General features: G+C 37.1%; 2 protein-coding genes across 2 annotated transcripts; one reads left to right on the forward strand and one right to left on the reverse strand.

Annotated features, from left to right (window-relative positions):
• The first annotated feature begins 4577 nt into the window (after positions 1-4577).
• LOC112789300 (NADH dehydrogenase [ubiquinone] iron-sulfur protein 6, mitochondrial) lies at positions 4578-6148 on the forward strand. The gene is made up of 3 exons (XM_025831145.2): positions 4578-4882; positions 5669-5753; positions 5885-6148. Exons 1-3 carry the CDS (start codon positions 4760-4762, stop codon positions 5992-5994), a joined length of 318 nt encoding a protein of 105 aa, XP_025686930.1. The 5' UTR covers positions 4578-4759; the 3' UTR covers positions 5995-6148.
• A 438-nt stretch (positions 6149-6586) lies between these two features.
• LOC112789296 (uncharacterized) lies at positions 6587-10674 on the reverse strand. The gene is made up of 8 exons (XM_025831141.3): positions 10155-10674; positions 9944-10039; positions 9669-9779; positions 9270-9579; positions 9077-9167; positions 7898-8225; positions 7570-7718; positions 6587-7377 (listed from the first exon to the last, which is right to left on the reverse strand). The coding sequence occupies exons 1-8, from the start codon at positions 10455-10457 to the stop codon at positions 6864-6866; spliced, it is 1902 nt and encodes a 633-aa protein (XP_025686926.1). The 5' UTR covers positions 10458-10674; the 3' UTR covers positions 6587-6863.
• Between the last annotated feature and the right edge of the window lie 7415 nt (positions 10675-18089).

Genomic DNA, 18089 nt, shown 5'->3' on the forward strand with positions numbered 1-18089 from the left:
ACTCGGAGAGCTCTATCGCCCATTGAACCATTCTCCCTGCAACATCCGTCTTTTGGAGGATTTGCTTCATGGGTTGGTTCGTACGGACTCTGATTGTGTGTGCTTGAAAGTAAGGTCGTAGCCTTCGTGAGGCTATTACTAAGGAGTAGACAAACTTTTCTAGTTTGTGGTACCTTAGTTCAGGGCCTTGCAGGACCTTACTGATGAAGTAGACTGGGTGTTGTCCGACCTCGTCTTCTTTTATCAGGGCCGACGAGACAGCCCCGTTTGCTACAGACAAGTACAGAACGAGGTCCTTTCCTGGTGTTGGTCGGGTGAGGATAGGAGGTTGGCTTAAAAAGTTTTTGAACTCTTGGAACGCTTCCTCGCATTCCGGAGTCCACTCAAATGGGCATCCCTTCTTTAATAAGGAAAATAGTGGAAGGGATTTTATTGCTGATCCTGCCAAAAATCTGGAGAGGGCGGCAAGTCGGCCATTGAGCTGCTGAACCTCTCTCAAACAAGTCGGACTTTTCATTTCTAGGATGGCTCTGCATTTGTCGGGATTGGCCTCAATCCCTCTTTGTGTTAGCATAAATCCTAGAAATTTTCCTGCTTCAACCGCGAAGGCGCACTTTGCAGGATTTAGTCTCATCCCGTGCAACCTTATGGTGTCAAAGACTTGTGAGAGGTCGGATAAGAGGTCGACTTCATCCTTGGTTTTTACTAGCATGTCGTCGACGTATACTTCCATTAGGCTCCCCAGGTGGGGAGAAAACACTTTGTTCATCAACCTTTGATATGTGGCTCCTGCATTCTTTAATCCGAATGGCATGACCACGTAGCAATAGTTGGCTCTGGGTGTGATGAATGATGTTTTCTCCTGATCGGGTTCGTACATCGGGATTTGGTTATATCCCGAGTAGGCGTCCATGAATGATAAGTATTGATACCCCGAGCTGGAGTCCACCAGGGTATCAATACTTGGCAAGGGATAAGGGTCCTTAGGACATGCCTTATTTAAGTCGGTATAGTCGACGCACATTCTCCATTTACCATTCTGTTTCTTGACTAGCACTACATTAGCTAGCCATGTTGGGTATTTGACCTCTCGAATAAAGCCGGCTTCCAGGAGCGCCTGTACTTGCTCTTCTACTATTAGGGCTCGTTCCGTGCCGAGCTTGCGTCTTCTTTGTTGTATAGGTCGGGACCCTGGGTAAACCGAGAGCTTGTGGGACATGAGCTCGGGATCAATTCCGGGCATGTCGGAAGCCTTCCATGCGAAGAGGTCGGAATTAGCACTAAGGAGTTCAGCCAGCCTTTGTTTTAGGGTTTCCCCTAGGTTGGCTCCTATGTAAGTGTTTTTTCCTTCCTCCCCACCGATTTGAATCTCCTCGGTTTTTCCTCCCGGTTGAGGTTGCAGCTCTTCTCTGGCCCTTGCGTCGCCGAGTTCTATGGCGTGGACTTCTTTGCCCTTTCCTCTCAGATTTAGGCTTTCATTGTAGCACTTCCTCGCCAATTTTTGGTCTCCTCTCACCGTTGCTATTCCCGCTGAGGTCGGAAATTTCATGCAGAGGTGGGGAGTGGATACCACTGCTCCGAGCCGATTAAGGGTAGTCTTGCCAATTAAGGCATTATAGGCTGACCCTTCATCAATGACTATGAAGTCTATACTCAGAGTCTTTGATTTTTCCCTTTTTCCAAAAGTGGTGTGGAGGGGTAAAAATCCTAGTGGTTTTATTGGCGTGCTCCCTAATCCATATAGGGTGTCGGGGTAGGCTCTCAATTCTTTCTCATCTAACCCTAGCTTGTCGAAAGCAGGTTTGAAGAGAATGTCCGCCGAGCTTCCTTGGTCCACTAGGGTTCTGTGGAGATGGGCATTTGCTAGGATCATAGTTATTACCACTGGATCATCGTGTCCAGGGATTATCCCTTGCCCATCTTCTTTTGTGAACGAAATAGTAGGGAGGTCGGGTGATTCTTCCCCGACTTGGTAGACTCTTTTGAGATGCCTCTTGCGAGAAGATTTGGTGAGTCCTCCTCCCGCAAATCCTCCTGAGATCATATGGATATGCCTCTCTGGGGTTTGTGGTGGTGGATCTCTTCTATCCATATCATCTCGCTTTCTCTTTCCGTGACTGTCCGACCTTTCCATGAGATATCTATCAAGCCGACCTTCTCTAGCCAGCTTTTCTATCACATTCTTAAGGTCGTAACAGTCGTTAGTGGAGTGACCATATATTTTATGGTACTCGCAATAATCGCTGCGACTCCCCCCCTTTTTTATTTTTAATGGGTCTAGGGGGTGGCAGCTTTTCGGTGTGGCAAATCTCTCTGTATACATCCACTATAGAAGTTTTGAGAGGAGTATAAGAGTGATATTTTCTGGGCCTCTCGAGACCGAGTTCTTCCTTTTTCTTGGCTTCCCTTTCCCTCTCTTTAGTTGAGGGAGGGGGTCCAGGTCGCCAACTCAGGTCCCTTAATTTGGCATTCTCTTCCATATTGATGTACTTTTCAGCCCTTTCTTGTACATCACTTAGAGAGACGGGGTGCCTTTTAGATATGGACTGTGAGAAGGGACCTTCTCTGAGCCCATTGACTAGCCCCATTATGACTGCCTCTGTGGGCAGGTCTTGGATCTCCAAACATGCTTTGTTGAACCTTTCCATATAGGCTCGTAAAGACTCTCCGACCTCCTGTTTTATTCCCAGGAGGCTCGGTGCATGTTTTACCTTGTCTTTCTGAATTGAGAACCTCATCAAAAACTTCCTTGAGAGGTCTTCAAAGCCAGTGATCGATCTCGGGGGAAGGCTATCGAACCACTTCATTGCTGCTTTCGACAAAGTGGTCGGGAAAGCTTTGCATCGAGTAGCGTCGGAAGCATCAGCTAGATACATCCGACTTTTGAAGTTGCTTAGGTGATGCTTTGGGTCCGTGGTTCCATCGTAGAGGTCCATATCAGGGCTTTTAAAGTTTCTCGGAACTTTTGCCCTCATTATGTCCTCGCTGAAAGGATCGTCTCCGCCCAAGAGTTGTTCTTCTTGTTCGTCGCGGGAGTTGTGATTCTTGAGGGAAGATTCTAGCTGTAGGAGTTTTCTTTCTAACTCCTTTCGCCGTTCCATCTCCTCTTTGAGGTACTTTTCAGTTTCCTTTTGTTTCTCCCGCTCTTGCTCTAGTTGTTTCAGGCGGCTGTGTACTAATCCCTTTAATTCAGCTACGTGGGATGGTACGCCTTTTTCTGATTCGCGCCCATCTGAGGAATTTACCTTCGGGTTCTTTACTCCGGATGTGCCTTCTCTGTGTTGATTATTAACTTCCTGGTGTAGGGCTAGATCCGCATCGTTATTACTCATGTCCAGATTCTCTTGTTCGGAATCTGTTTCCACATGGCCTTCTTCGTGGGATGTGTCCGCCATCGATGGATGATCTCTCGGGTCCCCGGCAACGGCGCCAATGTTACGGTGGGTAACCGGAGATTAATGGATTGGAGGGTGTTGATTGGCCCAATCACTTGAAAGAGGGAGCCTTCGCGTGGGTCTGCACCTCGGGGGCCTCCGTTCGCCTTGCTCGTGTGAGGAAAAGGGGGTGGTACCTGCAAAGACACTCCGATGCCTAAGTTAGCAAGAGTGTAAGCAGGTCTAGAGAGTATTGGGCTTAGAGATACCTGAGGGGTGTCAGTGTATTTATAGTGGTGAGCCAATAACCACCGTTGGAGTAGTGCCGTATCTTTAGGGTGTTAACCGCCCCCATTATCTTTGGGGAGGTTAAGATATGGCTTTATGAAGTGGTTAGAGAGATTTCAGGGGCGGTTACTCATTCGAATGAGTATTTATCTGCCAGCTAATCTCACATCCGACTTCTTCAGACCAAGTCGTGGTTGATACCGACTTCTTATGTGAAGGTCGGTACTTAGCTAGGCTTAATCCTTCAGATTAGGCCTTTTATTTGGTCCTGGGCCTTTATCGTTGGGCCAGGGTATGAACAAGGCATCAATTGGATTATTAGCCATCGATCTTATACAACTCATGATGCTCGAACTGAACAAGGCAAGGGCAGCTTAACTTCACATGATACTCACTCTTCATGGAGAAATACTTTCTGCATTACTTCGTATTTCAAAAATATCTACAATTCGGACCAACAAAAAAAGATATATTTAGTTTTAAAGTTTTTGTTTGCCACAGAATCCTCCAAAGAGGGCCTCTGACTGGGTAAGATTCGAATTATTGACACTTGATTAATTATATATGAGTTGATCAGTCAAACAAGGTGAAAATTCAAGTAAAGTCGACTTCACGTGAAGTTGATACATGAGAACTATTAGATAAAAATTTAGTCAAATCAATCAAATCATCTAACGGCTCTCAGATATCAACTTCACGTGAAGTCGACTTCACCTGAGTTTCCATCGTCAAACAATCCAAGTTAATTAGTCATGTTGATAAATTTTACTTTTACAGAATTTTTGTCAATTGTAATGGGTTATCATTTTTTTTATTGGTTTTCAAATGTAATGGGTATCATACTATCATCATCTTTGGTGGATCTTAACAGTTTATTGGGACCAATAAAATATGGGCCGGCCCATTGGAATGGTTAACGAGGCCCAATTAGAGCACTTTCTCCGACGGCCATCGTTTTGTGAGGTACGGGGTGTGGGTTTCTTCAATTCGACAAGCTGCGAATACCCACACTTTGATTCATCTTGCTGAAGCTGAATCAAAATCCTCAATTTTCAGTCGCATTTTTCTGATATTTGATTCAATTTAGGGTTTGTGAAATGGCATCGAGTTTGTTGAGAGGCCTCATGAAATCGTCGAAGCTCGCGTCGTCGGCGACGGGCACGAGGAGGTTGAGCCTTGTGAGCACTCAAATCAGTGAGCACACCGCCAAGTGGATGCAGGTAACCGTTTCCGTCTTAACGCCATTGTTCGCGAGATCCAAATGTTACGTTTCCATTTAATTGGAATAAGAATAATCATTTTTAGGTTGTGCCTGGTTTTGGAATCTAATTAGGTTATTCACTTGTATTCGTTCGTTAGCTATTTCTAATAGGAATTTAGTTCCAGTTATTGGATTCACATTACAATTTCGTGAAATGATCTTCCAAATTGTGGTTTTTATTTCTTGGATTACTCTGTAGACATAATGATAGATGAGGGTGTTGTTTCAAAGTGTGTGGAAGATCGTGATAAAAGAGAACACTTATTTCTTTTTTCTTCCACTTCCATTGCTAGAAATGAAAATCTCGTTGATAAATATATTTGTAATATAAACTGCTGTTTATTTTGGAATATGTACATTGTTTAACCTAATTCTATAATAGAAGAGGTGAAGCAAAAGTTTCGATGAATTACACAGTATGCATTCGATACTATATGTCTCTATCTAGATGTTTGCATATAGGGGGAGAACGTGAAAAATAAATTAGTAAGTCACTGGTTCAAAATTTTGCTATGTTACAGGATTTCTAGATTATATGTGGAAGAGTTTGCAATTTGAATATTGGAAAATCTGAATTACTTTCTTAGTAAACAGGTCACATTGTCTTTTCAGCAGCTTTAACTTATTGTGTTTTAAGTTTAACTTGAATGAGTTGGTCCTTCACTCCTTCATGTGCCAGAATCTTAACTCATTCCTGCTTATAGAAGGGCGTTTGTTAAACTCATGCTTGTTTCTTCTTTAATAGGATACAAGCAAGAAATCTCCAATGGAGCTGATTAATGAAGTTCCACCTATCAAGGTTGAAGATAGGATAGTTGCTTGTGAAGGAGGTACAATTTTTGCAAAATTTAGTTATCCCGTCCAACTTGTAAAAGATTTATAGAAAGATATATAAACTTTAAAGTTTTACTTTTAACATCTTTATAAGAACTAATTTGGGTGTTGCTGTATGTTGTATTAGATACTAATCCTGCACTTGGGCACCCAATTGAGTACATATGCCTTGATAAGGACGAGCCAGCTATTTGCAAATATTGTGGCCTACGTTATTATCAGGATCATCATCATTAGGAAAATGCTGTCTACAAGTATTCTGGTCTGTATTTTGGTGGTTGCTGCTGAACAATATTTTTTATGCTGGTAAAATGTTTCCCGACTAAATGCTACAAGGATACTTCTTTGTTACAATATGTTAAATAAAAAAAATACAAGGTTGTTCATGTCACTATCTGCTAGTAGTGATGGGATGCTGTCACTTTGTGATTTGCAGAGCTATTTAATTTGCTTAAGAATGGACGTACATTTTCATTCAGTGATCAATTTTTCATCTCGTGATTCCTAGGTTGGGAAAAGCTACTATGGTGGGTTAAAAAAGTTTGTAAGAGATCTTCATGCCATTATTCACATAGCTGTAGGAATATGAAAGAATTAGGTCTCATCACAATAGTTCTGAATTTATTACCTTATAATTATATGAACAAACAAAAAATGCAAAATTCCACTATTGAATTTGTAACTCCGATGATATAAGTCTTGAAATTTTATGATGCAAATATGGATTAGTTTGTTGATCCTTCATCCCCAAATGTATGCAAATAGTGTGATCACTACGTAAATGGCAAGTCATAATATTTTCAAGAAATAAAACTCAAGCATCAAGGGCTGTATGCAACCTCCATTTATTATCCATAGCCAGGACCAGGAGAGAACAATATCGGAAGTAGTTAAAGTTGGATACGAACTATTAAGAATAATTATCAGTCGGTAAAATTAAACTCGACTACACTCAAATTCCAAAATCTCCCTCTTGTCGTTGGGGATAATCAATGAATAAAATGGCGGGTCAACCCCCGTTATGTGAGCTAAAATTTGCATACAAACTAAGGCTTATACCAACAATAGAAGGGTTCATGGCACAATCTAAGATAATGAACATCCTCTCAAGCACTAGCTTTATCAGCACCTGCCAACTTTCTTCTCTGTTGATGCTCCGCAACTTTGTAATCTACCACTTCGCGGAACAGGCTTGGGTCAAGCACACAGTTCTCGCTCCCATATACAGCAGCTTGAACACTTGCCATCAGTTTTGCTATCTCCCTTCCAGAAAATCCTTCGGTTTTAGCTGCCGCTTCCTTTATGATATCATCAGTCAATCCTTTAATTTCTATCTTTTGCGGGTTTCCTTTGAACAAGCTTTGAATTGAACCCGACTTCCTCGATCCGGCTTGGGCTATGTACTTGTCCAAATAGAGCTTAAGAAGTTTAAAGCGCTCTCCTTCCCCAGGTAAGGGGAATTCCAAGACCTCATCAATTCGATCTGCCACAGCTGAATCAAGATCACCTGGTCGATTTGTGGCAAGTGCAAGGACTATGTCTTTAGACTGGTCACCAGTTCGGAAGAGAAGAGCATTTAGTGCACTTCTTTGTGCTTCACTCATATAGGTCTTGTTCCGCCTGCAAAGTTGATTGAGTGCAAACAATTGTCAGGAAAACAATGATAATAACTAATAATCTCCCTCTACCAAATCTTCTGCTCACTTAAAAAAAGAAAGACAAAAACAGTATTCTCTTGCAAACTGGACACATTTATGTGGCTATAGACATTAGGAAAAATAATTAATTGAAGTTGGAAGCAGCATTGCTTACTCGCACAGAAATGCATCGGCTTCGTCAATGAAAAGCAATAAACCCTTTTTTGATTTCTTAGCCCAATCAAACAACTGGTGTATTTTTGTTACAGCCTGTGATCCCAGTGGAGCAACATCTCCTCCAGTCATCAATGCATAATCTAACCCCTACATAAAATTGAAAGAGAAACAGAAAACCACAATTAATTCAAAAGGAAAGAATTCCAGGGGATAAAATAATGAGCACAGAAAGTCAACTTATTTCTTGTGACCTATGGATGAGAAAAGTAGATGATATTTAACACTTCAATAGGATGACAAATATAGTTACGAGTAAAATATCATACAGATTTACGAGCCAATTCTCTAGCAGCCATTGTCTTCCCAGTTCCTGGAGGGCCATAGAAAAGCATGTTTCTGAATGGTGCTTGATGTGCTTTTGTATTTGCCGTTGCAGACGACAGCTGCTCAATCCGTTTTTGAAGTGAAGGATGCAAAATTACATCACCAAAACCATTTCCATTTTTCGAAGTTGCATCACTACGACGAGACAGGGAGCTCATGGCCCGGGAAAACACACCAGACCAAGGGTATTTCCCTCTGGATGACTCTCGGATCAATGATGGTTGTCCCAAAATTCTATCCACATATCCCCAAATAACCCGTGCACCTTCCCTGTATTGAACAAGAATGACCAGCACAAGCCATTACTTCAGTGACAGCAACTTAAAAAATCATATCTTAAGTCATTATGAATATTACTAAGACCTAGCATGCAGATGACAGTACGTTACAAGTTACTATGAGAAAGAAGGAATCCATTGATGTGGAAAGTGGGAAAAAAAAATAAAAATAGAAGTACTTAAGGTTGATGATATCTAAAAGTGAAGGCTGTGCAATATCACAAAGGTATTAATTTAAGACCTACACCAGTTCTAAGTATTTCTGCATTTGTGTGAGTATTATATCTAATATAAAGAGATATTTAAACATGTTTCTAAAGCTCCCAAGTCAAACTTCAAACTTCCTGATGAAGGTAAAAATATCTGTAACTACACACAGAAACGGTATAGTACCAAATGCATCCACAGAGGAAAACCTTTAGCTGAAATACATACCATAGTACTTATGCTTCACATGTCAAGTTTTGGCCTTACAACATTGAAGCAGAGAAAAAGATTCATCTTTCATCAGTAAAATAATAATATTCGGGAGTTTTTTCGTTCTTAGCTAATATATTGATAAGTGGTAACTGACAATTGGCACATGAAACCAAGGCCAAAATCCATCAGTCAACCATTCGGTGAGACAGATTGACCAGTTTAGGTTGAGTTTTAGAAAAAGAATAAAACAAAGGAGCATGGTAAAGAAATTTTACTAATAACCAATACGAACATAATTGAGCAGATGGAAACAGACGTGAAATGCATGCCATGCCAACTGTAAGCTTCTAAGAAATCCTAAAAGGGATCCTTAAATTTATGAGGAATTAATTGCACATTCCAAGTTTGCTGAATGATCTATACCTCGTTGTGTAGACCCCAGCTGCGAGGGCAGTCACTCCACCAACTGCTACAACCAACTTGTTTTGATCTGTTAGAATGGCTTTCAATCCCCCTGCGGAAGATATATCAAGTGTTCATGTTCAGGGTTATAAGTAGTCTATAAATCTAAAACCACAAATGCACAGAGACATTCATGCATCTGGGGGAAATGTACCTCCAATATGTTCAAAAGTAGTATTGATGGCAGCGACCCATTTTTCTCGCTCTGCATTAGCACGATCTACTAGCATTCGCCTGTTGACCTCTTCAGCTAGCTTTGCTTCATGTGCTCTTCCTTCCGCTTCTGCCATAGCCCTTACTCTGATTGTTTCACGTTCGATCTCAGCCTTCTCTCTTTCAGTTTGCCTCCGTTGTGCTTGAATCTGTTCTTCTGTTGCACGTCGAGCTTGCTCCTGTCTGATTGATGATTCTTCTTGCATTTTTACTAACTCTTGATTCCTAGCTCTCTGGTACTCATTTTCTGCCTGACAATAACAATAAAATAATGAGAAACACTGCATCACCACATAAAATAAACACATATAAATTCCCCGAATTTCAGAAGGTTTAATACCTGCATCCTCTTCCTTGCCAATTCATCCTCATATTTAGCAATCTGGGATTTAGTTTGTGCTTGATGCTGGGATAGCTTTTTTTGTTCATCATATATAATCCTTTGTCTCTCCTGCGATACAAGCAAATAACAAAATACACACAAAACAAAGGACAAAGCAAAAGATTAAACATGAATATTCAACTATCACAGACAGCTTCAGTTTACTATACCTAAACATTAATCATTCCAATTAAAATAAAGTAAACTAGAACACGTCACGATGATCAACTTACAATTTCGTGTTGTGCTTTCATTTCCTTAAACTCTGCCACCTTTGCAGCCAATTCAGCTTGCTTTGTCTCCTCTTGTTTTTTTATAACATCAAAAACCTTTTTTTAAAGACAAAAAACACAACATATCAATTACATAAACAACTACATAAAAGCCAGATTAAAATTAAAAAAAAGGGCATTATAACAAACACCCCCAGTGCAAAGTCCGAACCTTTTTGCCATGGGGAGATGAGGAAATCTCCTTGAGTGCCTTGACACCTCTCTCCAGAGCCTCAGGATCAAACCCAGCAGAAGTGGTCCTAGGATGGTCATTTCGAACCTTAGGCTGCGGCGGCGGCGCCTCCGGCGGCGATTTTCCATCGGAAGGAGGAGGCGGTTGTGGCGGTTGTTGGGGAAGGTTGGTGAAGGGAAAGTTAAAAGGGCCATCAGCATAAGAAGCAGTGTGGTTTTGAGAGAAACCAGCTGCGGCTGCTATGGCTGACAACAAACCCGCCGCATAGGTTGTTTTCGCCATTTTGTTCGATAATTCGGAAAATGAGAATGAAAAGCAAAAAGGGGGAAGAAGGTTTAACACAAAAAGATGAGGTTTTTAAGTGTTAGCTTCCATGGGAATGAAAAAAGAAGAGAGCTTTCGGTTTTTCATTTCAGGGGTTTTGGTAGGGTTTCCGAGTTTTTGCTTTTCTTGCACAGCAAACACGGAGTGGCGGGTAAGGATTCGGTTTCGATTTGGGGATCCGACCCGGAAACGGCTTAACAAACCTTAAACATGTTACAAGACCTAATTGAACAAAAGAAAAAAAATTCACCAACTAACATTTAAATAATTAAAATCTATTAAACTGTTAATTTTGGTTGGATTCATTTATTGTAAAATTCTACAAAAAAATGTTATTTTTGAACACGCACAAAAAAGAAAATTTTAATTAGTCACAAATAAAATCACCTATATAGTTGTGAGACTTGCTTACAATCTTAATTATGGCTTCCTTTATTATACATGTATTATTTTACAAAACTATAATGCCATATAGTTAAACAAATAAATGGTAAATTTTCTTTTACCAAATTAAGTAATCACTACTTCCTTCTTTTCATATATTAAAAAAAAGATTTAATGATGTTTAAGTGAAAAAACATTCTTCGAATATAAAAATGTGTTGGTAAGCTTTTTCTCCTAACATGTGATACTTTGTATTCTGATTTATTATAACGATTTTGAAAATGGTCAAAGAACTTTCATTGAAAAGATAACTAAGTATATTAAAAATAAATATTCCACTAATGTCCTTTATAAAAAATAAATTATATATTGTCATCTCATATAAAATATGTTTGAATTTAGTTGAATTAGACCATCTCCAGTAGAAAACTCATCCCAATTCCTGTTTATGGTCCACCTGTCATAAAAAGTAACTCCACATCAGTTTTTACGTCATAAACAATAAATAGGAACTCAAAGCATCTCTCTCTTCTCCATTAGGAGGAACTAACTTTAATCCCTGTTGTGGTCCCACTTAATTAATTAATTAAAATACTTGTAATTAATGTAATTAATTTTTTTTAATAATGTAATTTAAATATTTAAATTTAAAATAATTCACTATTAAAAGATATTAATATTAAATAAATTCATATATAACAATAATACACAATAGATAATTCGGGGTTACACTAATTTGTAAAATTACTTAATACAAAGAAAAACATAATTAAACTCTATAGTTGACGACAAGCATTGTGAAATTGCCATATATGTTCAATCAAGTCTTCATTCAATTGTCTATGCTGCTGCCTATTTCGAAGTTGGGCATTTCTTTGGAGAAATTGATGGTATGGTGCAAAATCTTCCTCTCCCAGCTGAGGTTGTGATAAGTCATTTTCAACATCATCATACTCTAAGCCTTGAGCAAAATTTCCTGCATAGCTGTCTCTTTCATCCTCAACAATCATATTATGCAATATAATACAAGCTCTCATTATGTTGACAAGCTTTTTCTTTTCCCAACAATCATATCATACATCTGTGATTTTCCCTTATCTCTTCGCTTGCTCTTCTTTGATCTTTGTGGGCGAACGGGAGAGTCCACACCGGGTTCGTCAGCCAACGGTGTTTCTGGGTTTGATGAGGATGAGTATGCTCCAGTTGCACTAACCTTGGTTCTCTTTGAGCCACCACTCTGTGTAGGTAGTTGGCTTCTCCATTTTTGCTCCAACCGAAGCATATTCCAATGTCTCTCAAAAGGGAACTTTTGACCATAATTTGTGGAATAAAGTTTATAAGCCAACTCCTTTATATCATCAGCGTTCGAACCACTCCTTATGTTTCGACTAACTTGATTGTAGCAACTAGCAAATTGTGCAACAGCCTTGTTGATCTTATACCATCATTTCTTACATGCAACTACCCCCTTGTCATGTCGGTGCAAAATTCTACACAGTAGCTATGAATTCGACTCCAAAATGTTTTCCCCTTTTGATCGGTACCAACTACAGGGTCAGTTGAAACATTTAACCATCCACTGATCAGCATCTCATCCTCTTTCCAATGCCAGTGTTGAATACTATCTTGCCTCCGATCTTCAATATCATCATCATTAAGGTCGATAGATTTAATCCACGAGGGTTGGCAAAATCTGAATATTGCGAATTTGGACTAGATTGTATAGGAGTCTGAGAGGATGGGTTAGAAGAGCCACCAACACCAGATGAGTTATGTCTTGATGCACTGAATTGAGTTGGAAACGGCAAGGAAGTTGGAGTAACATTTCCGATAGAGGGGTTAAATATGGACGAAAATAGAAAATGGGGTGTTTGTGAATTTTGATTTTGCGCTTGGAATATAGGAAACTGATTATTATAAGGAGTTTGAAAATTAAAATTAGAAAGATTTTGTGGATTTGGATTTTGAAATGAATTTGGTAGTGTCAAGTTTTGATTTGGAACTTGAGAGTTTGAGGTTTGAGATTGTTGGGTATTTGAAATTTGAGGAAAGTTTTGTAAGTAATTGAAGAAAGAGTTGAGTTAGTTTGGATCCATTTTTTCGAACAAAAAATAATAGTAGCAAAATTTTGATTTCGTAAACTTGGAAGAAGATAAAGAAGAGTAGTAGATAGTGTGAGAATAGGAGTGTATCTAAGTGGTATATATAGAGTAACAAAATATTAATTTATTAATAATAACGGTAACATAATAACGGCTAGTTTTGCAACAGCTAATTTTACAACGGCTAGTTTTACAACGGCTAATTTAATATAATAATATAAATATAAATAATATTTAATATTGATTATTATATAAATAATTAATATAAATTATTAATTAAATAAATAATTAATTATTTAATCTAATTAATTATTATAATTATTAATAAATTAATTATAATTTAATTACTTAATTAAATTATTATTTAAATAATTAATATAATTTATTAATTAAATAAAATTATAATTATTTAATTTAATTAACTATTATAATTATTATTAAATTTAATTTTATTTAATTATTTAATATAATTATTTATTATAATTTAATTATTTAATATAATTATTTATTTAATTATAATTTTATATATATTTATTTAAAAGGTAACTTGCCATGGGTTATGTTTGAGTCCCTGCTCAGAGGGACTTTTCTGCCTTGGCTTCCGTGAGGGAACTCATCTCTCCTTCTCCAACGGTAAATTTCACCGTGGGTCAGTTGAAACATTTAACCATCAACTGATCAGCATCTCATCCTCTTTCCAATGCCAGTGTTGAATACTATCTTGCCTCCGATCTTCAATATCATCATCATTAAGGTCGATAGCATTTAATCTACGAGGGTTGGCAAAATCTGAATATTGCGAATTTGGACTAGATTGTATAGGAGTCTGAGAGGATGGGTTAGAAGAGCCACCAACACCAGATGAGTTATGTCTTGATGCACTGAATTGAGTTGGAAACGGCAAGGAAGTTGGAGTAACATTTCCGATAGAGGGGTTAAATATGGACGAAAATGGAAAATGGGGTGTTTGTGAATTTTTATTTTGCGCTTGGAATATAGGAAACTGATTATTATAAGGAGCTTGAAAATTAAAATTAGAAAGATTTTGTGGATTTGGATTTTGAAATGAATTTGGTAGTGTCAAGTTTTGATTTGGAACTTGAGAGTTTGAGGTTTGAGATTGTTGGGTATTTGGAATTTGAGGAAAGTTTTGTAAGTAATTGAAGAAAGAGTTGAGTTGGTTTGGATCCATTTTTTTGAACAAAAAATAATAGTAGCAGAACTTTAATTTCGTAAACTTGGAAGAAGATAAAGAAGAGTAGTAGATAGTGTGAGAATAGAAGTGTATCTAAGTGGTATATATAGAGTAACAAAATATTAATTTATTAATAATAACGGTAACATAATAACGGCTAGTTTTGCAACAGCTAATTTTACAACGGCTAGTTTTAATTATTTAATATAATTATTTAAATAATTATTTAATATAATTATTTATTATAATTTTATTATTTAATATAATTATTTATTTAATTATAATTTTATATATATTTATTTAAAAGGTAACTTGCCATGGGTTATGTTTGAGTCCCTGCTCAGAGGGACTTTTCTGCCTTGGCTTCCGTGAGGGAACTCATCTCTCCTTCTCCAACGGTAAATTTCACCGTGGGTCAGTTGAAACATTTAACCATCAACTGATCAGCATCTCATCCTCTTTCCAATGCCAGTGTTGAATACTATCTTGCCTCCGATCTTCAATATCATCATCATTAAGGTCGATAGCATTTAATCTACGAGGGTTGGCAAAATCTGAATATTGCGAATTTGGACTAGATTGTATAGGAGTCTGAGAGGATGGGTTAGAAGAGCCACCAATACCAGATGAGTTATGTCTTGATGCACTGAATTGAGTTGGAAACGGCAAGGAAGTTAGAGTAACATTTCCGATAGAGGGGTTAAATATGGACGAAAATGAAAAATGGGGTGTTTGTGAATTTTGATTTTGCGCTTGGAATATAGGAAACTGATTATTATAAGGAGCTTGAAAATTAAAATTAGAAAGATTTTGTGGATTTGGATTTTGAAATGAAATTGGTAGTGTCAAGTTTTGATTTGGAACTTGAGAGTTTGAGGTTTGAGATTGTTGGGTATTTGGAATTTGAGGAAAGTTTTGTAAGTAATTGAAGAAAGAGTTGAGTTGGTTTGGATCCATTTTTTCGAACAAAAAATAATAGTAGCAGAACTTTAATTTCGTAAACTTGGAAGAAGATAAAGAAGAGTAGTAGATAGTGTGAGAATAGAAGTGTATCTAAGTGGTATATATAGAGTAACAAAATATTAATTTATTAATAATAACGGTAACATAATAACGGCTAGTTTTGCAACAGCTAATTTTACAACGGCTAGTTTTAATTATTTAATATAATTATTTAAATAATTATTTAATATAATTATTTATTATAATTTTATTATTTAATATAATTATTTATTTAATTATAATTTTATATATATTTATTTAAAAGGTAACTTGCCATGGGTTATGTTTGAGTCCCTGCTCAGAGGGACTTTTCTGCCTTGGCTTCCGTGAGGGAACTCATCTCTCCTTCTCCAACGGTAAATTTCACCGTGGGTCAGTTGAAACATTTAACCATCAACTGATCAACATCTCATCCTCTTTCCAATGCCAGTGTTGAATACTATCTTGCCTCCGATCTTCAATATCATCATCATTAAGGTCGATAGCATTTAATCTACGAGGGTTGGCAAAATCTGAATATTGCGAATTTGGACTAGATTGTATAGGAGTCTGAGAGGATGGGTTAGAAGAGCCACCAACACCAGATGAGTTATGTCTTGATGCACTGAATTGAGTTGGAAACGGCAAGGAAGTTGGAGTAACATTTTCGATAGAGGGGTTAAATATGGACGAAAATGGAAAATGGGGTGTTTGTGAATTTTGATTTTGCGCTTGGAATATAGGAAACTGATTATTATAAGGAGCTTGAAAATTAAAATTAGAAAGATTTTGTGGATTTGGATTTTGAAATGAATTTGGTAGTGTCAAGTTTTGATTTGGAACTTGAGAGTTTGAGGTTTGAGATTGTTGGGTATTTGGAATTTGAGGAAAGTTTTGTAAGTAATTGAAGAAAGAGTTGAGTTGGTTTGGATCCATTTTTTCGAACAAAAAATAATAGTAGCAGAACTTTAATTTCGTAAACTTGGAAGAAGATAAAGAAGAGTAGTAGATAGTGTGAGAATAGAAGTGTATCTAAGTGGTATATATAGAGTAACAAAATATTAATTTATTAATAATAACGGTAACATAATAACGGCTAGTTTTGCAACAGCTAATTTTACAACGGCTAGTTTTAATTATTTAATATAATTATTTAAATAATTATTTAATATAATTATTTATTATAATTTAATTATTTAATATAATTATTTATTTAATTATAATTTTATATATATTTATTTAAAAGGTAACTTGCCATGGGTTATGTTTGAGTCCCTGCTCAGAGGGACTTTTCTGCCTTGGCTTCCGTGAGGGAACTCATCTCTCCTTCTCCAACGGTAAATTTCACCGTGGGTCAGTTGAAACATTTAACCATCAACTGATCAGCATCTCATCCTCTTTCCAATGCCAGTGTTGAATGCTATCTTGCCTCCGATCTTCAATATCATCATCATTAAGGTCGATAGCATTTAATCTACGAGGGTTGGCAAAATCTGAATATTGCGAATTTAGACTAGATTGTATAGGAGTCTGAGATGATGGGTTAGAAGAGCCACCAACACCAGATGAGTTATGTCTTGATGCACTGAATTGAGTTGGAAACGGCAAGGAAGTTGGAGTAACATTTCCGATAGAGGGGTTAAATATGGACGAAAATGGAAAATGGGGTGTTTGTGAATTTTGATTTTGCGCTTGGAATATAGGAAACTGATTATTATAAGGAGCTTGAAAATTAAAATTAGAAAGATTTTGTGGATTTGGATTTTGAAATGAATTTGGTAGTGTCAAGTTTTGATTTGGAACTTGAGAGTTTGAGGTTTGAGATTGTTGGGTATTTGGAATTTGAGGAAAGTTTTGTAAGTAATTGAAGAAAGAGTTGAGTTGGTTTGGATCCATTTTTTCGAACAAAAAATAATAGTAGCAGAACTTTAATTTCGTAAACTTGGAAGAAGATAAAGAAGAGTAGTAGATAGTGTGAGAATAGAAGTGTATCTAAGTGGTATATATAGAGTAACAAAATATTAATTTATTAATAATAACGGTAACATAATAACGGCTAGTTTTGCAACAGCTAATTTTACAACGGCTAGTTTTAATTATTTAATATAATTATTTAAATAATTATTTAATATAATTATTTATTATAATTTAATTATTTAATATAATTATTTATTTAATTATAATTTTATATATATTTATTTAAAAGGTAACTTGCCATGGGTTATGTTTGAGTCCCTGCTCAGAGGGACTTTTCTGCCTTGGCTTCCGTGAGGGAACTCATCTCTCCTTCTCCAACGGTAAATTTCACCGTGGGTCAGTTGAAACATTTAACCATCAACTGATCAGCATCTCATCCTCTTTCCAATGCCAGTGTTGAATACTATCTTGCCTCCGATCTTCAATATCATCATCATTAAGGTCGATAGCATTTAATCTACGAGGGTTGGCAAAATCTGAATATTGCGAATTTGGACTAGATTGTATAGGAGTCTGAGAGGATGGGTTAGAAGAGCCACCAACACCAGATGAGTTATGTCTTGATGCACTGAATTGAGTTGGAAACGGCAAGGAAGTTGGAGTAACATTTCCGATAGAGGGGTTAAATATGGACGAAAATGGAAAATGGGGTGTTTGTGAATTTTTATTTTGCGCTTGGAATATAGGAAACTGATTATTATAAGGAGCTTGAAAATTAAAATTAGAAAGATTTTGTGGATTTGGATTTTGAAATGAATTTGGTAGTGTCAAGTTTTGATTTGGAACTTGAGAGTTTGAGGTTTGAGATTGTTGGGTATTTGGAATTTGAGGAAAGTTTTGTAAGTAATTGAAGAAAGAGTTGAGTTGGTTTGGATCCATTTTTTCGAACAAAAAATAATAGTAGCAGAACTTTAATTTCGTAAACTTGGAAGAAGATAAAGAAGAGTAGTA

Source organism: Arachis hypogaea, chromosome 3, assembly GCF_003086295.3.
Source record: "Arachis hypogaea cultivar Tifrunner chromosome 3, arahy.Tifrunner.gnm2.J5K5, whole genome shotgun sequence".
NCBI classification, from domain to species: Eukaryota; Viridiplantae; Streptophyta; class Magnoliopsida; order Fabales; family Fabaceae; genus Arachis; species Arachis hypogaea.

Coding starts and splice junctions, on each gene's coding strand:
- LOC112789300 (XM_025831145.2), top strand. CDS start 4,760: ATGGCATCGAGTTTGTTGAGAGGCCTCATGAAATCGTCGAAGCTCGCG. Junction 4,883..5,668: donor ACACCGCCAAGTGGATGCAG/GTAACCGTTTCC, acceptor CTTCTTTAATAG/GATACAAGCAAGAAATCTCC. Junction 5,754..5,884: donor GATAGTTGCTTGTGAAGGAG/GTACAATTTTTG, acceptor ATGTTGTATTAG/ATACTAATCCTGCACTTGGG.
- LOC112789296 (XM_025831141.3), bottom strand. CDS start 10,457: ATGGCGAAAACAACCTATGCGGCGGGTTTGTTGTCAGCCATAGCAGCC. Junction 9,780..9,943: donor TGAAAGCACAACACGAAATT/GTAAGTTGATCA, acceptor CTTGTATCGCAG/GAGAGACAAAGGATTATATA. Junction 9,580..9,668: donor TGGCAAGGAAGAGGATGCAG/GTATTAAACCTT, acceptor TGTTATTGTCAG/GCAGAAAATGAGTACCAGAG.